Genomic DNA, 23413 nt, shown 5'->3' with positions numbered 1-23413 from the left:
GTGGGGGGAGGGGGGCAATAGGAGGTGTATCTTTTTTTTTTGGGCGGGGGGGGGGGCTGTGTGCGGTTTGTTGTTATAGGGGGGGGAAGGGGTTTCATTATCCCAGGGAGGTTAAAAGGGGGGGTTAAAGGTTTGTGGAAAAAGAGGGGGAGGGGAGGGCTGGGGGAGGTAAAATAACACCACAGGGGTATAAAGGGGTTATAAAATAAGGGTTGCACAAAAGTGATATTAAAAATTAATTCAAATATAATCACAAGGATAATTGGGGCATTTTTTGCCCCCTTTTATGTGTGTGTTGTTTTGCTTTTTTTTTTTTTTTTTTCTTGCGGTGAGATAAGGCAGGTATCCAAGCCTTCACCAAACACATATTTGTGAAAGCATGGGCACGGGGATAGTAGAGATAGGGAATAGATAGGATATAGGGGTAAAAGGGGCTTGGGCCGAAGGGGGGTTGGGAAGGGGGGAATTAAAAGGTTTGAAGGCCAGGCTCTCAGACGGTAGTAAAATATCTTTTCTTTTTTATGCCTTTTTTTTTTATTACGCTTTTTTTTTTTTTTTTTTTTTTTTTTATTATGCTTTGTATTAATATACCCTGGACTATACCCTGGAATTGTACCTCTTAATGAGGATTAAGAATAAGATAGAATAAGGTAGAAACAGGGTTCTAAGATATGATGTATGATGCTGATGAGGAAATGCTTATAGAAGTTTATATATGTTAGAAGAAGCTAATATGTCAAAAGGATGAGATGCAAAATGTTATTTTCCTTCAATAGCGTACAGGAACTTATTTTTTTTTTTGTGCGAGTTCTTTTCATAGGAGGGAGAGGGGGGGGGGTAAGGTTTGGACCCCGAGAGGAGGAGGAGGGGAGGAAAGGTATATATATTCTTTTTTCTTTCTCTCACTTTTTTTTTGTTCTCTTTATTTGCCTTTTTTTTTCTTCTTCTTTTCCCTCCCGCTCCCCCCTCTGTTTCCCTTTTTTTTTTTTTTGGGCTCGCTTTGTGGAACCTATAGGTGGAGATCGTCAGAGGGGGGTCTTCTGAATAAAGGGGTATCTCTAAAGCGGGGGTGGAGGGATACATGGTCAATATAAGGTCAATGTGAAATGAATAATGGGGTGCACGCAGGTAAACGCGGGGGAGCTCCTGACGCGCTATCCTCGCTCTTTTCTGCACATACACTCTCCCCACTAAAAACGCCTCTCCTCCAGTTGGAGGAAGACCGGAGGCGTTAAACAAAGGGAAAGGGATTTTTTTCCCCTCTCCCTAGTTTTTTTTTTTTTTTTTTTTACCCTCTTCCCGTCCCTTCAGAGTCCAACGGTGATCCGCCCCCAGAGTACTGGGGGATCACGGGTTGGAGTTGCAGGGGAGGGGAAAGGAAAGGAAATTACTCGGGTACTGGGGCGTGTGACCAGTCCTCGAGATACGGGGAATAGGGGTAGGGGTTTTTTTTTTTTTGTCTAAAATCGGGGTCGCGGCCTCTCTCTCTCCCCCTTCTCCCCCTTGTATCCTCTCCCCCTCCTCGATATTTTCGAATCCCCTTGTGAGGTTAAAGGGCAACCCCCTACATTAGAGCAGAAAGATGATAAAAATGGATATAATTAATTTTACATCATATAATGTCAAGGGCTTAAATAGTCCAGAAAAACGTACTAAATTAATGGCAGAACTCAGCAGGATTAAGGCACAGGTAACTTTTTTACAAGAGACCCATTTTCGAAAAGATAAAATACCCAGATTGGGTAATCAAAGATTTCCGATTGTATACCATGGTGCCTCGCAAACATCTAAGGCGAACGGGGTGGCAATTTTGCTCTCAAAACAAATGATCTGGAAAGAATCTAATGTAATTACGGACGACGTAGGCCGGATGCTAATAGTAAAAGGGGAGTTAGGGAACCAAAAAGTTACTCTGGTGAACATATATCTACCAAATGAAGACCCTACAGCTGCACTGGAAAAATATCTGGAAGTGGTACAACAACACAAAGAGGGGTTCCTTATCATGGGGGGTGATTTAAATATAGCATTAGACCCAGCTATAGATGTATCAAAGGGAGTGTCTCACATCTCCAATATAAAATTACGGAAAGCAAGGTGTCTATTGAAAGAAACTCAGGTAATAGATAGCTGGAGGATGACCCATCCGTATGACAAGGACTACAGTTTCTTTTCTGCGAAACATAAGACATATACAAGGATAGATTATGTCTTTATAGATCAGAACATTCTTTCACGACTACGAGATGCAGCAATAGGGTCTTTTACGATATCCGATCATGCGCCAACCAACTGTAGTATAGAATGGGGAGAGAGGGGGCCACGAGAATGGAATTGGAGAGTCAATGAGACACTCTTAAAAGACCCGGACTACGAGAAGCAGATAGCTCGGGAATTAGACAATTTCTTCTCTACTAACGACTCAGATGAAACGCTGCCTATGAGTATTTGGGAAACACATAAATGCTACCTGAGAGGGGTGCTAATATCATTGGGAGCGCATAGAAAACGTACTCTGAGTGCTAAACTGGATAGTTTGCTGGGGGAAATCCAACTGCTGGAAACAGCACATAAGAAATTACAGACGCACCAGACAGGGGAGAAGTTGGCGGGTCTGCGGGAAAAATTAAATCTCATGTTAACGGACAAAGCAAAAGCCAAATTGAGTAGGTGTAAAAGAACTTTTTATGAATACGGGAATAAACCCAGCAGATTACTGGCGAACGCACTTAGAGATACGAGAGCCCGCAACCAGATCGAAAAAATTAGAACGCAGGGGAATGTGCTGGTGAGTTCAACGCAGCAAATAGCTGAAGCATTTAGAGAATATTATTTTAACTTATATAATTTGGAGAGGCAGTGTGGAAGAATTAATACCTCAGAAAGAGAAGAAAGGGCTAAGGAATATCTAGTGTCTTCAAAAATGCCAAAGATACCTATAGAAGAAGCAGAGAAGATAGATGGCCCGATCACAGTTGAAGAATTTTTGGGAGCCCTTGGAGCATTAAAAGCGGGAAAGGCGCCGGGTCCCGACGGATATACCTTGCGGTACTACAAAATCTTTGCGGAAAAACTGGCGCCTAGGTTCGTCGCGGCCTTCAATTCGATCCGCGAAGGACAGAGGATGCCAGCTGAAACCTTAATGGCCGAGATCGTAGTGATTCCCAAGGATGGGAAAGATCCCGCCGAGTGTTCAAGCTACCGGCCAATATCTTTGCTAGACGTCGACTTAAAGATTCTGGCGAAGATACTGGCAGACAGACTGCTGACGTATGTCCCCGCACTGATACAACCGGATCAAGTGGGTTTCACCCCGGGTAGAGAAGGCAGAGAGAATACTCAAAGGATAATAAGCACAATATATTTAGCACAACAACGCCACCAGTCTGCAGTTTTGATATCCGCTGATGCGGAAAAAGCCTTTGACAGGGTGGAATGGGGATATCTAAAAGCTATGCTATCACATATTGGTTTGGGGAAGGGCTTACTGAACTGGATCACAAGCCTATACTCCTGCCCATCGGCAAGAGTGAGGATTAATGAGAAAAAATCAGACCCCTTCCCTATCCATAATGGAACCCGACAGGGATGCCCCCTATCCCCAATTATATTTATCCTCTCTTTGGAGCCCTTTTTAAGAACTATTAGAGCAAACAGTGACATAAGGGGTATCCGGGTTGGGGAAGATGACTATAAGGTGGCAGCCTATGCTGATGATCTACAGGCATACCCCGCTTTAAGTACACTCACTTTACATACACTCGCGAGTAAGGACATACCCCCGAGTGTATGTAAAGTGCCTTACAAGTACTGTACAGACATTTTGCAGCCGCAGTAGAAGGAGCTGAAGCTTCGAGAGCATAGCCGCCCTGTTCCAGTGTGCCCCTGACACCCCCGCTACAGCCCCTGAGACCCCAAATACAGCCCCTGACCCCCTACTACACCCTAGAAGTGAAAAAAGGTATTGTTCCACTTTAAGTACATTTCCGCTTTACATACATGCTCTGGTCCCATTGTGTACTTAAAAGTGGGGTATGCCTGTACTGTTCACCTTAACGTCCCCGATAACATCGCTCCCTTGCTTACTAGCAGAGATAAAAAGATATGGAAAAATTTCCAATTTCAAAGTTAATTACAACAAATCGGAAGCAATGGGAGTTGAGGTGAACAGTGGATTACGGCATCAATTAGCCGGTAGCTTCTCTTTCAGATGGACAGATTCCCATGTGGAATATTTAGGGACGAAGATACCAAGGAAATTGGGCAGGATCTTTGAATTAAATTTTCTACCCCTAATAAAACAAATAAAGTTAGACTTACTAAAATGGGATAAAGAAACATTCTCATGGTTTGGCCGAATAAATATAATAAAAATGAATACGATGCCAAGGCTAATCTACTTACTGCAGACCCTTCCCATAACATTGCCGATGGGATTCCTGAGAGACATACGAGCGAAGTTTATGAAGTTTATTTGGGCTGGAAAACCGGCCAGAGTCCGGAGAAATATATTGATTCTACCCAAAGAAAAAGGAGGAGTGGGCCTCCCAGATCCAATGGGGTATTATGAGGCCTCTCATCTAGCACGAGTAGTGGATTGGTGCACACAACAGGATGATAAACCCTGGGTCAATCTGGAACAAGAAGTTAGCAATATCCCCATAGAAGGTCTGGCGTGGTTAGGGGAGAATAAGATACCTCAGAGTGCAAAGAAACATCCGATGATAAAGGCTACACTTAGAGTTATCAGACAGGTATGTAAGAATACGAATCTGGTGAAATGTATCGGCCCTATGACACCTATCCTGGGAAATCCGAGCTTTGTGCCAGGGTTAAAAGACCGATATTTCAATAATTTGAGACGGAAGGGAGCCAGTAGGCTGATACATTTCATGAGAGAGAATCACGTAATGCAGAACGAAGATTTAGAACTGGTATATGGAGAAGATATAGATATATGGAGACGTAATCAGTTGAGAAAGTTTTTAGGATCTCTGAAGATTCATGAGGTAGAAATAGGGACCCCGTCTAAATTTGAGGAAATTTGCCTAAAAAAAGAACCATCGAGACATATGCTATCATATATGTATACTTTATTGATCGAATCAAATGCGCCACAAGAGCTTGTTTTCATACAGGCATGGGAAAGGGATTTGGGCATCAAGCTCTCAGACACTCAGAAAAATAAGATCTTTTCATTTATACATAAAGCCTCAATTGCATCTAGGTACCAGGAGGGGGGATATAAAGTTATGACAAGGTGGTACAGGACACCAACAATACTGAACCGTTTTTTTCCCAACACGTCTAAAGTTTGCTGGAGATGTCAGAAAGAGGAGGGCACCATGGTACACATATTCTGGGAATGTCTGGTGATAAGGGAATTCTGGAGGATGGTCTCGGAGACAATCCTGGAAATTACCGGGACAAATTTAGGAGACAGACCTGCGGCATTCTTGTTACTCGACATTCCCATATCAATGGAAAACTATAAACAATCCCTATTACGCCATCTGATAACAGCCGCAAAGGCGTGCATACCAATCCTATGGAAGAGTACCGCCTCCCCAACAAAACTGCAATGGCTTAGCAGAATAAATGAGATACAGATGATGGAAAACCTCACAATGGGAATACAGGAACGAGAGGAGACTTATTGGAGGACTTGGACTCCATACATTGAATATAGGGAGCGGAGCTTATAGGGGGGGGAAGGGGGAGAGACCAGGGCTGAACGGATGCATTTTTCTTTTTTTTCGGGGTGGGGAGGGAGGATTCAGGGTGGGTGATTAATATCTCCTCGGGCTCAGAACACCTTTCCGAGGATAGTAGACGAAGATAGTGGGTCCACGAAGGATAGGGGACCTGGGCCAGTATAGAGGAGATTAGAAATGAAATAGGAGGCTGTAATATAGAGTTTATGAGATGTTAAGGTGAAGATTTCAATGAATGTTATAATGATGAAGATATTGTAAAAGCTGTACCTGTTGTTATATGTCTGTGGAAGGAACAGAGGAAAAGAGAAAAAAGATATATAAAATAAAGAATTATAAAAAAAAAAGAGCTGAGCAGTACGAGCGGTACAGTACAAACAGAGTTGCAAGCATACAAGGATACTGTCTGATGCATGGAATACACAACCTGGATTTGCTGCCACTTGCTACCAACATGTGATTTTCATGGACACTTATTGTTGCCATTTCATCTAAAGGTCTGTAGTAGTGAATAATTCCCCTGTAACCAACATGCTTTGACGTCTCGTTTGGATGACAACAGACAACAAGCTGGTAATGTACCGACAACAAGTTGGTAATACACTAGCATTCCAGTCATTGATATTGGTGCTTTTTGTGGCTACCTGCGTTTATAAACCATCCTCAACGCTATGAACAATATGTTTATCCAATCTTGATTAGCCAGCTTTACTCTATTCCTCTCACCATTAACAAAATAATTAACCATGCATGGTTGACATAATCTTAAGCTGATTAACTCCATCCACTCCTGCTCAGTAGATACTAATGGATCTAACAGGAACTTGCCTTGACTAACACCACTAACAGCTCTTCAACCCTGTGTACTCTAGGACCACTACAATCAATACTTTGCCAAATTAGTGCATTCACATGGCCTTCATTTCTTATATATGAAGATGAAGTAATTCAACAGGCCCTCTAGATACATTCCCCTTTCCCTCCGCTCCTCCCCCCACACACCGGGTTCAGCCACCTGCAAAAGCACTTATTGACCTATTCAAGAAGGGGCTATCAGGCATTACCTTCCTGAATTATTAATAGCTCCCATGATTTTCTTGTTAGCCAAATTAACCAACTGATTACATGAAGTGCATGGTTCTCGTGGCTGAATCTATAAACGTCCGGACTAGTGTCATGTTTTTTTGTGTTGTTAATTGTGAGTCCTGTTTGTTATACTCGTTTATGGCAATCCATTCCTTTTAAATGGTTCCATTTTTCCATATAATTCGTCAATGACTGAACTTTTTATACTTTGATACCACAATAAATCCTTTTGTATCAGAATATCTTTTAGATCATTATTTGTTGCTATTAACCACTTAAGGACCGGACCAATATGCTGCTAAATGACCCAAGGGGTTTTTACAATTCGGCACTGCGTCGCTTTAACAGACAATTGTGCGGTTGTGCGACGTGGCTCCCAAACAAAATTAACGTCCTTTTTTTCCCACAAATAGAGCTTTCTTTGGTGGTATTTGATCACCTCTGCGCTATAAACAAAAATAGAGCGACAATTTTGAAAAAAATGCAATATTTTTTACTTTTTGCTATAATAAATATCCCCCAAAAATATATTTAAAAAAATTGTTTTCCTCAGTTCAGGCCGATACGTATTCTTCTACCTATTTTTGGTAAAAAAAAAATCGCAATAAGCGTTTATCGGTTGGTTTGCGCAAAATTTATAGCGTTTACAAAATAGGGGATAGTTTTATTGCATTTTTATATATTTTTTTTACTACTTATGGCAGCGATCAGCGATTTTTTTCGTGACTGCGACATTATGGTGGACACTTCGGACAATTTTGACACATTTTTGGGACCATTGTCATTTTCACAGCAAAAAATGCATTTAAATTGCATTGTTTATTGTGAAAATGACAGTTGCAGTTTGGGAGTTAACCACAGGGGGCTCTGTAGGAGTTAGGGTTCACCTAGTGTGTGTTTACAACTGTAGGGGGGTGTGGCTGTAGGTCTGACATCATCGATCGTGTCTCCCTATAAAAGGGATCACACGATCGATGCAGCCGCCACAGTGAAGAACGGGGAAGCCGTGTTTACACACGGCTCTCCCCGTTCTTCAGCTCTGGGGACCGATCGCCGCACTCCAGCGGCGATCGGGTCCGCGGGACCCGCGATCCCGTTCACGGAGCTTCGGACCGAGTCGCGGGAGCGCGCCGCGGGCGCGAGCCCGCGACCCACGGCTGGGTACTAGTACAGGACGTACCTGTACGTGCATGTGCCCAGCCGTGCCATTCTGCCGACGTATATGTGCAGGAGGCAGTCCTTAAGTGGTTAATAACCCCTCTCAGGCCTTCCTTTAAGCCATTCCCTTTCCCCTATTCCCCCTTTTTAGTTATGACTATTTGGTTACAGTAACAAACCCAACCGGGTACATGATCAATTATAGGTACCTTTAATTATTACCTATACATTAGTGGTCGTCTTGCGCCTTCCCCTTTCCCCATTTCCTTTCATATTTGAAAGGTATAATGAGCACCGCATACTAGCTCATTATGAAATACTCAACTTAGTACGAGGACCCCGTATCGCATCCTGATCCACGCCAAGGGAGCTGACATTTGCATTTCTTCCGGGTTCGCGGCTCTGGCGCTGTGAGTGGTCGGAGCCGTGATGACGTCACGCACGTGCGTGCGGGAGTCTTTTTTCCAGCAAGGTCCGGCAGCGTCTACCGGACCCTCACCCGGGCCTTCACAGCGCATGCGCTGCTGACGTACAGGCTTGGGAGATATTAATTTTACCTACAGGTAAGCCTTATTATAGCCTTACCTGTAGGTAAAAATAAAACAAAAAAGGTATACAACCGCTTTAAGGTGACATGTCCCCTTTATTTGCCTCTTCTCAAGAGTAAAAAAAAATCAGTTCAGCTAATCTTTCTTCATAGGTTCCAGGAGGCAAACTCAAACATTCAGGCTTGACTTTTCAACTGAACTAGTTGTTTTTGGATAAAGCCCTGTACACACGATCGGTTTGTCTGATGAAAACAGACTGTTTTCATCGGACAAACCGATCGTGTGTGGGCCCCATTGGTCTTTTTTCCATCTGTGTTAAAAAATAGAACATGTTTTACATTTTTCCTATGGTTAAAAAAAATGATAGAATATTCCGATCGTCTGTGTGGAAGTCCATCGGAGAAAAATCCACACATGCTCAGAATCAAGTCGACGCATGCTCGGAAGCATTGAACTTCATTTTTTTTTAGGCTTGTCGTAGTGTTTTACGTCACCGCGTTTTGGCATGGAATTTAGTCTGATAGGGCCAGATTCTCAGAGACTTACGTCGGCGTATCAGTAGATACGCCGTCGTAAGTCCGAATCTGCGCCGTCGTAAATTTAAGCGTATTCTGGAAACCAGATACGCTTAAATTAGGCTAAGATACGAGCGGCGTAAGTCTCCTACGCCATCGTATCTTAGGGTGCATATTTACGCTGACCGCTAGGTGGCGCTTTCATTGAGTTTGGCGTAGAATATGCAAATGACTAGATACGCCGATTCACGAACGTACGTGCGCCCGTCGCAATTAGTTACGCCAATTACGTTAGAGATACGCCGGCGTAAAGATAAAGCTGGTCTCTAGGTGGCGCATCCCATGCAAAGTATGGACGTTGGAACAAGCGTACCATTTACGTCATTTGCGTAAGTCGTACGCGAATAGGGCTGTGTGTAAATTACGTTCACGTCACAGGCATTGAGCCGACGTATCTTTGGGCGTAAATACGACGTGATACTAAGCATGCGCGTGCATGCGCCGTTCGTTCGGCCATGCATCTACATGGGGTCAAGCCTCATTTAAATACATCACACCCCCTACAGCCTACTTTGAATTACGCGCGCTTACGCCAGCCCATTTACGCTACGCCGCCGTAACTTAGGAGGCAAGTGCTTTGTGAATACAGCACTTGCCTCTCTAAGTTGCGGCGGCGTAGCGTAAATACGGTACGCTACGCCCGCGCAACGTAGATCGGCCGTACCTGAATCTAGGCCATAGTGTGTATGCAAGACTGATGAAAGTCAACTTCATCGGATATCCAACGAAAAAATCCATCGGATTAGATTCTATCAGATATCCGATCGTGTGTACAGGGCTTTAGGCTTGTACCAGGGATGTCTGCCCATTCTATTCCACATACATTATCATCCACATTTGCGTGAAATGGTGCAAATCATGTAAAGACCATATACAAAAAAGACCAGAAATTGGATCCTATAACTGCTATCTAATGATTTATTTTGTGGTATGTGTAAGCCAATACAGTAAAACCTTGGTTTGAGAGCGTTTTGCAAGACAAGCAAAATGTTTTAATACATTTTGCCTTGATATACAGGCGATGTCTTGATATAAGAGTAGCGTCATGTCACAACTGAGTATAAAAAAGAAGAGAGGAGCCTCTAAGTGCAGCAATATGGTTACATTTAACCACTTAAGGACCGCCTCCTGCACATATACGTCGGCAGAATGGCACGGCTGGGCACAAGCACGTACCTGTACGTCCTCTTTAAGTGCCCAGCTGTGGGTCGCAGGCACGCGCCCGCGACCCAGTCCGAAGCTCCGTGACCGGGGCCGCGGGACCCAATCACCACTGGAGTTCCGCCATCGGTCCCCGGAGCTGAAGAACAAGAAACACAAGCTTGTGTAAACACAGCTTCCCCGTTCTTCACTGTGGCGCTATCATTGATCATGTGTTCCCTGATATAGGGAAACACGATCAATGATGTCACACGTCTAGCCCCGCTCCCCTACAATTAGAAACCCATATGAGGTCACACTTAACCCCTTCAGCGCCCCCTAATGGTTAACTCCCAAACTGCAATTGTCATTTTCATAGTAAACAATGCATTTTTATAGCATTTTTTGCTGTGAAAATGACAATTGTCCCAAAAATGTGTCAAAATTGTCCGATGTGTCTGCCATAATGTCGCGGTCACGAAAAAAATCGCTGATCGCCGCCATTAGTAGTAAAACATTTTTTTTTTAATAAAAATGCAATAAAACTATCCCCTATTTTGTAAACATTATAAATTTTCCGCAAACCAATCGATAAACGCTCATTGCGATTTTTTTTACCAAAAATAGGTAGAAGAATACGTATCGGCCTAAACTGAGGATAAAAACATTTTTTTATATATTTTTGGGGGATATTTATTACAGCAAAAAGGAAAACATATTGCATTTTTTTCCAAATTGTCACTCTATTTTTGTTTATAGCGCAAAAAAAAACCCCCGCAGAGGTGATCAAATACCATCAAAAGAAAGCTCTATTTGTGGGAAAAAAAGGACGCCAATTATGTTTGGGAGCCACATCGCACGACCGCGCAATTGTCAGTTAAAGCGACGCAGTGCCGAATCGCAAAAACTGGCCGGGTCCTTTACCTGCATTTTGGTCCGGGTCTTAAGTGGTTAATGAAGGTACAACATTTAGCAACTTATTGCTACACTTAGAGGTGCCTCTCATCTCTTTTATACCCTGTAAAAAAATGCTTTGATATACAAGTGCTTTGGATTACAAGCATGTTTCTGGAACAAATTATGCTCGCAAACCAAGGTTTTACTGTAGAAGTGTTTAATTTTGTAGGAAAATGTAAAATTACTATTATTCTGTCTAACTTGTAATATTGGATTTTTTTTACACTCTATAGCCCTCTTGTCCACTGGCAATGTACAACTTTCCAATTATAAGATTAGTAAGTATGCAAAAACATTGTATTTGCCTTGGCTGACATTGGAAACCACAGGAACCCCCATAGGAATTTCATTGAAATCATTTGGATAAGTTCAATGAGTACAGAAGGATTCCTGGAAATAGAACATATGAACACACCATATGAAGATTATACTGCCAAGATAAAAATGCCTACCCTCTAGTTACCATGAAGGATTAAAGGAACAGAATGTGGCAGTTAATTTGTTTTTAGTAAATTAAAATGGATTGACACTTGTAATTACCTCCTGTCTTGCAGAATGCTGTGTATCTCTGGCCTTTCCTCTCATAGTGTACTGTTTATAGTCGTTCTTCATCTCCTCTTCATACTGCTGGTACTTCAAGCGGAATCTGTCTGATGGTGATGGCAAGTTCTCAGGAACTGTTCTCAGCTGTTTGAGAGAAGTCTGCAGAAAGAACAGGAATGAATGTATGCCATTGTCTATAGTCTATAGCAGGGATATGCAATAAGCGGACCTCCAGCTGTGACAGAACTACAAGTCCCATGAGGCATAGCAAGACTCTGACAGCCACAAGCATGGTGTATTGTCACAGTTTGCTGCCTATCCTAGAATGTTCCGGAAGTCACGTGGCGGCCAACTGCGCATGCGCGATGCATTCCAAACGCAAATGCGATGCGTTCCAATGCATTCACGACAGTGCACACCAGTGAAACCTCGGTCGGCATCCAGGCTCTTTCCTTAACATCCCCGTGGATTGGAGGATGTTAAAAAAAGAGCCAGGAGGCCGAGCGAGCGGAGCGACTGGCCACTTTCCTCTAAATCCACGTCGCCCTGAATGCCGGGTTTACTGGTGTGTACTGTCGAAAATCCATTGGAACGCATCGCACTTGCGTTTGGAACGCATCGCGCATGCGCAGTTGGCCGCCACGTGACTTCTGCAGCATTCTAGGATAGGCAGCAAACTGTGACACTACAATGGCACCCAGAGGCAGAAACATGATGGGACTTGTAGTTTTGCAACAGCTGGAGGTCCGCTAATTGAATACCCCTGGTCTATAGTCATATGTCTATTTTTGAATCGTAAAGAAAAAAAACATGGAGGTTGTCCATCATGAACTCTCCTTCTAAAAATGATCGTTTTGCTTTGAAATTGATCCAGCTACATTTATTAGCTTCAGTGTCACTGACCTGAAACAAGATTTAGGGGTTCTGATTTATAGTGGTTGTAAACCATAGACATGAAAGACGATCGGATTATCTGACGGGAATTGTGTGATGCTCTATCCAAAAGATATTTAGATATAAAGTTTTGCCAGAATTTGGGCTTCAAAGTTTTTTTTCCAAGTTTTATAGAATAAGCCATCATGACTTTGAGGCCCCGTACACACGACAGAGGAACTCGACGTGCTTGGCACGTCGAGTTCCTCGTCGAGTTTTGGGATGAAGCCGCCGAGGAGCTCGGCGGGCCGCCTTCTCCTATAGAACAACGAGGACAACGAGAAAATAGAGAACATGTTCTCTATTTTCTCGTCGAGTTCCTCGGCGGCTCCATCGAGCCAAAACTGTACAGACGACAGAGTTTCTCGGCAGAATCCGGGTTTTGACCGAGTTTCTCGGTGAATTCTGCCGAGAAACTCTGTCGTGTGTACGAGGCCTCAGAGAACTTCTAAAACAGTTTAGATTTGTGTTGCCTTGACTGATACAAAACCAGAACAAATAGGATGCATCAAGGAGTAAGCAACAATTCTGACATCACGCTATACAAATTCAGATTTATATTTCACTTATCTAGAAAAGAATTATATTAACATTATATGTTGGGGGATCTAGCAGTTACAAGGCAGCAGTTCTACAAAAAAGAGCTACTTTGGCTTTAATTGATCACAGTGAAGTTAACAGATATCATTCTTGATGGACTGAACCCAGGAGCTCAGGCCCTGTACACACGATCAGTCCAATCCGATGAAAACAGACTGAAGGACCGTTTCATCAGTCCAAACCGACCGTGTGTGGGCCCCATCGGACAGTTGTCCTTCAGTCCAAAAATGTAGAACTTGCTTTAAAATTGGACTGATGGACGCCTGACCGATCGGTCAAAACCGATGGTTAGTACGCAAAAGCATCGGTTCCAAACCCGCGCATGCTCAGAATCAAGTCGACGCATGCTTGGAAGCATTGAACTTCATTTTTTTTCTGCACGTCGTTGTGTTTTACGTCACCGCGTTGGACTCGATCGGTTTTTGAACTGATGGTGTGTAGGCACATCAGACCATCAGTCAGCTTCATCGGTATACCGATGAAACGGACCTTCAGTCCGTTTTCATCGGTTTGGTCTGATCGTGTGTCCAGGGCCTTACAGTTACAAGCTAATGACTAAGCCTAGATGAAGTGCGGAGGGGCAAATCCGTGTTTCTGTGAGTGATTTATCTGGGAGGAAAGCAAATGCTTTTATTACCTGTAGGACAACAAATAGCGTATTCTCTTACCTCATTGTTGGCTGGAACTTGTCTTGTAACGGTCTATATAAATAAAAAATTTGAAGTGTCAACACTTAAATTAAATGTGAGCAAAACACAACATTTTAGACTTAAAGAGGATTGTCTGAGACACAGCAGTGGTGCCATTGGCTCCCGCGGCTGTCAATTAAAGTCAGTTAGCCCAGAGGTCTCCGACCTGTGGGCCGCGGCTCAACGCTGGGCCGTCGCGGCTCTGGTGCCGGGCCGCGGAGGAGACAAGTAATGTCAGTGGTGCGGCGGCGAGGGAGAGATGACATCATCTCTCATTGCCCGCACCGCTGTTCCGCCCTTATGTACATGGGCGCGAAGGCTGCTCTACGCAGGTGCAGCTGCAAGCCAGAAGAGAGAGAATGACGTCATCTCTCACCGCCCGCCTCACTCTCATCTCTCCCTCGCATGTGCCTGTGTTTCACCTGCAGCTATTTTACCCGTGCCAAGGAGAGGCTGACAGCGTTGTACCTGGCTGCAAGTACTCTGCAATGCTGGGGTGGGGGCTTGATTTTACATGTAAATTAATGATACCCCCCCCCCCTTTGTATAAAGCCCAGCGGTGGGTCGCAGGCGCGCACCCGCGGCGCGCTCCCACGACCCGGTCCGAAGTTCCGGGACCGTGGGACTCACGGACCCGATCGCCGCTGGAGTCCCCATTCTTCACTGTGGCGCTGTCATCGATTGTGTGTTCCCTAATATAGGGACGCACAATCAACGTCAGACCTACAGCCACACCCCCCTACAGTTGTAAACACACTTCAGGGAACACATATCCCCAACAGCGCCCCCTGTTGTTAACTCCCAAACTGCAATTGTCGTTTTCACAGTAAAACAATGCATTTCAAATGCATTTTTTGCTGTGAAAATGACAATGGTCCCAAAAATGTGTCAAAATTGTCCGAAGTGTCCGCCATAATGTCGCAGTCACGAAAAAAAATCGCTGATCGCCGCCATTAGCAGTAAAAAAAAAATAATTATAAAAATGCAATAAAACTATCCCCTATTTTGTAAACACTATACATTTTGCACAAACCAATCGATAAACGCTTATTGCGATTTTTTTTTACCAAAAATAGGTAGAAGAATACGTATCGGCCTAAACTGAGGAATAAAATATAATTGTATATGTTTTTGGGGGATATTTATTATAGCAAAAAGTAAAAAATATTGAATTTTTTTCAAAATTGTCGCTCTATTTTTGTTTATAGCGCAAAAAATAAAAAACGCAGAGGTGATCAGATACCACCAAACGAAAGCTCTATTTGTGGGAAAAAAAGGACGCCAATTTTGTTTGGGAGCCACGTCGCACGACCGCGCAATTGTCAGTTAAAGCGACGCAGTGCCGAATCGCAAAAAGGGGCCTGGTCCTTTACCTGCATTTTGGTCCGGGTCGGGTAGTTAAAAAAAAAAAAAAGTCAGCAGCTACAAATACTGTAGCTGCTGACTTTTAATATAAGGACACTTACATGTCCAGGGAGCCTGCAATGTCGGCACCCCAGCCGATCTTCAGATTGGCTGTCGGGTGCTGCCTCCGTCATCTGCACTAAGGGTGACCGGCAGTGAAGCCTTTCGGCTTCACAGACGGTTCCCTACTGCGCATGTGCAAAGTGTGCTGCGCTTTCTAATTGGCCCTGGAGGTGGAGGGGGGCTAAACTTCTGGGGGACGGCACCGTGGGGACAGGGACCTGTCAGAAATAGGAACTACTTGTTCAAATTGGTACAGCACCGCAAATTGTCACACCAATTTCAACAGAGCGATTGCCGACAATGGGCTGTGGGTTGTCATGCAATTTGACCTGTCAAATTGCATGACAAGTTGCTCCAATGTAAACGAGAGCTTAGAGTAGAGTAACTGGTTCTTTGGATAGGGACATGAAAAGGAGCCTGTACTTACCTTCTATGTGCTCCCCCACTGCCCTTTTTGTCTGCTGGAGCATAGAGTAAATCTATGTACTTCCAGGTATTGGAAACACAACAACGCAGGACTCCAAAAGCCAATCCCCATGCCCAAATGCTATCAATAAAGGTGTGGGTGTTAACCCAGTTTAAAATTCACAAACCCATTGTAGGGTCAGAATTCCACAAAAAAATTTTTGGGGGAAGCTTGACCAAAGGTACAGCTCCTTGTTATGCCTGCTTTAATGCAAACCTATAACTTTAAATGACACGGTTAACTGAACCTTCCGCTAAGTCCCATATACTTCTTAATGAACTAAAAGAAAAGTCATATTAAAAATAAACAGCATGGAAAACAAAAATATATAACAACAATTGTATGTTTGAATATTTTTCCAAATTATATTTGCATACATTTACCTGCGGTTTTTGGTAATGTTGAGCATATGGAGTATTAAGTGGTGTACCCCAACTAACAGTGGAAGATGAATCTGGAGGACCAAACCTTGGGTATCCTTTACTTAATGGAAAGTATGAATCCTGAGGTAGAAAACAATAATTTTAAATGATTTTTACGATACACACATCATATTTACTATACACTGGCAAAAATGGGAAAATGCAGAATGGTGGCTAAATGGCCAATACTCATTCCTTCCAGCTCTGGTTACTGAGCGTGAATTCTATCTATCTTCAGCAGTTTGCATATTCTTTCCATAGCTGTGTGGTGGTTCCTCCCATAAGGCTCCATTCACACTAATGCGTCTTTTGATGCTTTTTGCAGAAATGCAGGGAATTTTTTTTAACATGGATTCCTACGGAACTCATGCACATCAATGCATGTTTGTGCCTCTGTGTTTTTGGATAGGGTCAGGGACTTTTTCCCCGCAAAATGCAGAGTTTTGCATGTAATAGACTTCAATGGACCCACGTCCAAAATGCTGTTTTTTTACAGCGATTTTGCATTTTGCAATTAAAGTTTTTCTTTTTACATTGACTGTATATAGCTGGTTGCTAAGGAGTGGGCCGGGAAGCTGGCCGCAGTGTCCTTAACAACCGATGAGTCATCAGCTGTCAGGGGAAGACCGAAGTCTGGTATGGATTAGGAGGGAACACCCACACGCCAAAACTTTTAAAAAAAATATGTGGGGTCCCCCCCAAATCCATATCAGACCCTTATCCGAGCATGCAGCCCGGTAGGTCAGGAAAGGGAGGGGACAAGCGAGCGCCCCCCCCCCTCATTCCTGAACCATACCAGACTGCATGTCCTCAACATGGGGGGTGGGTGCTTGATAGGGACAGGGGCCTCTTCCCGACAACCCTGGCCGGTGGTTGTCAGGGTCTGCAGGCGGGGGGCTTATCGGAATCTGGACGACCCCTTTAACAAGGGCACCCCCAGATCTCGGCCGCCCCCTATTTGAATGAGCATCGGGTACATCATGCCCTATCCATTCACCAAAAAAGCAGTGAAATGTAAAGAAAAACAAGAGCAGATTTTTCACAAGTCCTTTATTACAAAATTAGCTCAGAGGCATCTTCTCCAGCCGCCAACTCTCACAATACCATCTTCTGGTGCTGTTTTCCCCCCGAGGTTACAAAACGGTTACAAACCGCACAAAGCACAGCAAAAAGCACTGCAGAAACGCTTAAAAGCAACATGCATGGATGTGAATGTAACTAGCCCTACTGGCAGGTATATAACAGGGACAATGGATTAAAAACATCTTCAGGGGGACAAGAACTGATGTAAAAGGCTGTATGTGCACTGTATAAAGCATTATCATCTTCTAAGGCCTTGTACACACGACCGAGTTTCTCGGCAAAAACCAGCAAGAAACTTGCTGGGAGATATTTTTTTGCCGAGGAAACCGGTCGTGTGTACATTTCCGTCGAGGAAACTGTCGAGAAACTCGACGAGCCAAAAAGAAAGCATGTTCTCTATTTCCTTGACGGGAATGGAGAAAATTGGCTTGTCGAGTTTCTCGAACGGCTTCACAAGGAACTCGGACGAGCAAAACGATGTGTTTCGCCCGTCGAGTTTTTCGGTTGTGTGTACGAGGCCAAAATTTGCAATAAATATCTAAAAATAGGAAATTTTCTTAGTACAAACAAGCCCAGAAATCTTACAATCCTACTCTCTGACTCCTTTAGGCTTCATGCACATGGGCACATGAGGTCCTACAACGTAAATTTCAAGTGCATTTCCATGCCCAGGAGATACAGTTCCAGTATACAGTACACAGGAATAAATTGATATATGCTAGCTGTTATGTGCCATGCTCGTGTAAACACATGCACAGGAGTGAATCCCTCGATGTGGCTTGTCTGCGTCCAGGGATTTGTGTTTACACAAGAATGCTGGCAGGGATTAAGTAGGCGCTACTGTCACTTGCTGATGCCTGTTTTTTATTTTTATTTTTCTTAAATTGCCAAACAGCAGTTTTAAATTGCTGGACCAACCTTTTGACTCATGGTTATGGTGCGGCCCCACTGATCTCAATGGGCGGGTGCTGGTGCCGTATATCAAACTTTATAGCCTGCAAAGCATCGCAGTATGTACAGCCCTGTCAGGTTGTAATGTTAGAATTTCAGTGGAAGGCCGGGGGCAGTTTACACTTGCAGTTAAAGCAGAATTTTTTATTTTTTTTGGGCTTCAGAATGGCAAAGATGTTTTTACTGCTGTTCTTCTTTAAATTCCAAGTTACAATTCCAATAGTTAAAATGTAGTCCAGTTGACAGAATTGTGTACCGCGGTAAAAGATTCTCATATCAATAGCTGTCTACGTTTAGGGCATGTCAGATTGTTGGCCCTCATTGGATTGAAAATCTCAGTAATAAATATCTGATGTCTGAACAATGCTGACCCACAAATCTCTAGTGTCAAAACAAAGCATAATGATCCCTTGTAGGTATGAAATATAAGAAAGCTCAGAGTGCTCCTTTCAATCCTTTGCTGATAATTCAGATTTTTACATTTGTGTTGGCTATTAAGATACCTTAGAAATACCCAGTAATGTAATTGCTGTCTATTATTGCGGAGATAATTGACAATGTTTATGTGTGGTACCACAACTGTTTATCAGAAAAATATTCATTTCCAATAAGCAGCTATGAGAGAGTGGGCGTGGGCGTGTTACTGGGCCGTTACCTCATCATCCGAATCCCCAAGTTTTCCGAGGTCAAGGCAAGGGACTCTGAAATAGAAATGTCATGCTTTATCATAAACATAAGATATGCCAGCAAGAAAACAAGAAATGATTAACAATTCCAGAAATTCAGCAAATGTGATCTACTAATACTAGTGGCTAGAATATATGGGAAATATAAATGCTATGACCTTTCTGAAATTGGCAGTTTTCTTCTACTGGCAAGTGGTTAAAAAACAACTGCATTCTTTAATAATGTAGTAAATACAAGGAAATTGGAAAAAATGTTAACAAATCAGTGGTTTAACGTTAAAGGGCAACTCTAATGCCCTGTACACACGATCACTTTTTGTGATGAAATAAAATTACATTTTTAAAAATGTCATTTAAAATGATCGTGTGTGGGCAAAACATCATTTTTTGTCTTCTGAAAAACGACCAAAAAAAATTAGAACATGCTTCAATTTTTTATTTCATTTTTTAAAATGTAATTTTTTGTGTCATAAAAAATGATCGTGTGTGGGCAAAAATGACGTTTTAAACCCGCACATGCCCAGAAGCAAGTTATGAGACGGGAGGTAAAACTACCATTCATAATGGAGTAAGCACATTCATCACGCTGTAACAGACAAAAAAACACGAATCGTCTTTTAGTAACAAGTAACCAGCTAAAAGCAGCCTCAATGCGAATAGAACTTCCCCTTTAGAGTGTCGTCGCTTTGTTCATCATTTTTCAAAAACGATGGTGTGTAGGCAACATCATTTTTAATGATGAAGTTGGAAAAATGTCATTTTTTTTCATGATAAAAAATGACATTTTTTTTCATCGCAAAAAGTGATCGTGTGTATGGGGCATTATTCTGGAAAATAAATGAAAAGATGTTTAATTGCTGCTCCAGCCATTTTGCAATTTATTTTTAATAATAATAAAAATTATGTTTCACTTTAACCACTTAACCTCTTGCTGACCAGCCGCCGGCAGGTTGGCTCGGCTGCGCAAATCGCCGTAGGTGTACGTAGGTTCGTGCAAGAGGTTCTGGGGGCGTGTGCGCGTGCCCTTTGGAGAGCAGGGCAGCCAATCAGCGGGTCCGGCGGACATTGATGTCCGCCGGCCGCCAATGATCATTCCCTGAAGAGACAGAACGGGGATGTGCTATAGTAAACAAGGCAGATCTCCGTTCTGTCAGGGGATGACACAGAAATCCTGTCTGTCTTTCTTCAGAGATTCCCCCACATAGAAACACAGGGAACACATTTCACCCCTTGATCGCCCCTGATGTTAACCCCTTCCCGCCAGTGTCATCAGTACAAAGTCAGTGCATATTTTTAGCACTGATCACTGTAATAATGTCACTGGTTACCAAAAAAGTGTAAAACATTTCAGCTAGGTGTCCAATTTGCCGCAATGTTGCCAGTACCGCTAAAAATCACTGATCACTGCCATTACTAGTAAAAAAAAAATGTCATAGATCTTTTAAAGAAATTAAGTATTTTTTTTTCTAAATTGTCTGTATTTTTCTTGTTTATAGGGGAAAAAAAACCCTGCAGAGGTGATCAAATACCACCAAAAGAAAGCTCTATTTGTGGGAAAAAAAGGACAAAAATTGTATTTGGGTACAGCGTGATTGACGCAATTGTCAGTTAAAGTAACGCAGTGGGTAAATCCTTCCGGGCTAAAGTGTTTTTTTTTAATGGCTGCCCTATAGCAGTTTTACTGCTACAAGGTGGCTCTCCTGTGCAGAATCACATATATACAGGGTGGGCGCTAGCGCAAGGCAACATGGGCACTTGCCTTACAGCGCCGGCCCTGAGTACAGGGCGGAAAACTGACCGAGTTTTTTTCACCGCCGCCGTGTGTCTGTGTATGATATCTATCTACATGGCAATCAGCCATGGGAAGTGCCATCGGCTCCCTGCTTTTAAAAAGATTCCCACGGCTGCGGCCGCTTCCCGCAAGCCCCTGCGGCGGCACGGCACGTCTTCACCTTCAAACAAAATCAGCTCAGCAGTCCCCTGTGTCTGGCAGCATGGAGGAGCCAAGTGTGACAGGCGCCCCCATGCTTGGTGAAAAGTGTGACCGGTCAGAACAGCTTGCTTCATTCATCTAACCATCTAGCGTAGGTGAAGCTTAAAGCTCCGCCTACCCTCCTCTGCATGCCTTCATCTCTTCCCCGAGCGGGTAGGTGAGTGAGGTGACGTCACCGATGACGTGGGGCGTGAGGTTTCTGTGGAGGACAGCCAGGACAGAGAGAAGACTTTGCATTTAGGGTAACCAGGAACCCCAAAACCAGGCCCAGGCAGCCGCAAACACTGCAGCAGCAGGTGAGGCCAGGTGCATGTGTATGTTGTATCACCCACTTGCCATAACATGTTCCTAACTGTTGACAAGGAGTCAATGGGGGTCCCTTAATTTTTGCACCTCCGCCCAATTGATTTCCCATATTTAGAAAATACTTGGACACTATATTTTACCCTTTTTCCCTCAGAATTGAGTAGAAATTTGGCCAAAGGCCCTCTAGAATGTGCTTTTCTCCCGACGCCAGGACAGGACACTCCAAGGTGGCTATATCTTACCAGTGATCTCACTCCTCCCCTGCTGCTACCACTTACTTGGGGCAGTCTTATGCAGCTCACAGGTACTGTAATATACCTTAATTATCACACAGAATGAGGAGGTTGGCCTTCTACTAATGAGGTACTTCTAATCCCCCGCCCCATTTTTCCAGCTTAATATAGGGTGACTGGCACAGATTGACACTTATATGAGAAACTTTATAAAGCCTCCCTGCCTATCTCGCCAATTCTTTAACTCCACAATGAAAACAAATACAACGCAATCGCATATAAGGAAGGCATCAATTATTACTCCCAGCTTATTGCATATATGACTGGTCACCAGGGGATAGCATGGTGGAGTCACATTGGCTGGATTCATGGGTAACTATGCAGCCTTACATACTGTCCTCCCTCATCATCAGTGACTTGATCAGGGTCACAGATACAGGGTGGCTGTAGTCATTGCTTAAACACTGAAATTGCTAATATAATCCAGGCAATAGCTCCCCATACAACCACAATAAATTCAAAAATTCTTAAAGGTGTGTGACATTTACTCACTGTACTATTCAATGTATAATTCATTTATAAGTTGATACCCTGTTTTACTTTTCCTTTACTTGACTGTCCCTATTATTGGAAGCTATGCCTAAAAGCTATACAGACAGTTTATCAATTAATATACTATGTATCGTGACACAATCTAGGCAAGCAGCTAGCATTTCAGACCAGATAGATCCCTGACGTCACTCGGGCGACAAACCCAAGCATCCCAGCGAATTTGCACAGCTATCATGGTTAAGGTATTAACACTGTGACAGGAAAGTAGATAGATAGAAAGATAGAGGTGGCACACAGGCTTAATTTGTCCAATCCTTCTGCCACCTCTAAGGTGTCGCAGGTATGCACCAGTCACTGTCTCGGATGTTCCTTTCCACTCTGCCTTTCTGCCCAGTGCTGTGCCCATACACCGCATGATTCCTCTGCATTTATGGGTGCTGTTACCACATTTATGGGTGCTGATATTACCGCATTTATGGGCGTGGGTAAGGCCGCATTTATGAGTGCTAGTAAGGCCGCATTTATGGGTGCTGATATTACTGCATTTATGGGTGCTGATATTACTGCATTTATGGGTGCTGATATTACCGCATTTATGGGTGCTGATGTTACCGCATTTATGGGTGCTGATATTACTACATTCATGGGTGCGGATAAGGCCGCATTTATGGGTGCTGATATTACTGCAATTGTGGGTGCGGGTAAGGCCGTATTTATGGGTGCGGGCAAGGTCGCATTTATGGGTGCTGGTAAGGCCGCATTTATGGGTGCTGATATTACTGCAATTGTGGGTGCGGGTAAGGCTGCATTTATGGGTGTGGGTAAGGCCGCATTTATGGGTGCTGATATTACTTCATTTATGGGTGCTGATATTACTTCATTTATGGGTGCTGATATTACTTCATTTATGGGTGCTGAGATTACTGCATTTATGGGTGCTGATATTATGGCATTTATGGGTGCTGATATTACTGCATTTATGGGTGCTGATATTACTCCATTTATGGGTGCTGATATTACTGAATTTATGGGTGCTGTTATTAGCGCATTTATGGGTGCTGTTATTACTGCATTTATGGGTGCTGATATTACTGCATTTATGGGTTCTGGTAAAGGCTGCATTTATGGGTGCTGGTGACGGATACTGTAAATTTGCCCTTTGCCCTACATCATATATGATGTATGGTGTGTGTTTGTGCGCGCGTGCATGCCGGGGGGGGGGGGGGGGCAAAATGCACCGTCGTCTGAGTTGGCAAAAAATCCTTGCACCGGCCCTGCATATATATATATACGTGATTCTGCACTTCCGCC

General features: G+C 43.5%; 1 protein-coding gene across 2 annotated transcripts in view; it reads right to left on the bottom strand.

The window, feature by feature from the left end:
* CAPS2 (calcyphosine 2) overlaps positions 1-23413 on the bottom strand; it is a 155845-nt gene that overhangs the window by 98422 nt on the left and 34010 nt on the right. For both annotated transcript variants that reach the window (XM_040343976.1, XM_040343975.1), the window contains exons 4-7: positions 18988-19033; positions 16260-16379; positions 13923-13955; positions 11719-11880 (exon numbers count right to left, since the gene is read on the bottom strand). In XM_040343976.1, coding sequence (XP_040199910.1) covers positions 11719-11880; positions 13923-13955; positions 16260-16379; positions 18988-19033 — 361 coding nt within the window. The remainder of the gene's footprint in view (positions 1-11718; positions 11881-13922; positions 13956-16259; positions 16380-18987; positions 19034-23413) is intronic.

Source organism: Rana temporaria, chromosome 3 (genome assembly GCF_905171775.1).
Source record: "Rana temporaria chromosome 3, aRanTem1.1, whole genome shotgun sequence".
NCBI lineage: Eukaryota > Metazoa > Chordata > Amphibia > Anura > Ranidae > Rana > Rana temporaria.
This window is presented reverse-complemented; position numbering and strand designations above follow the sequence as displayed.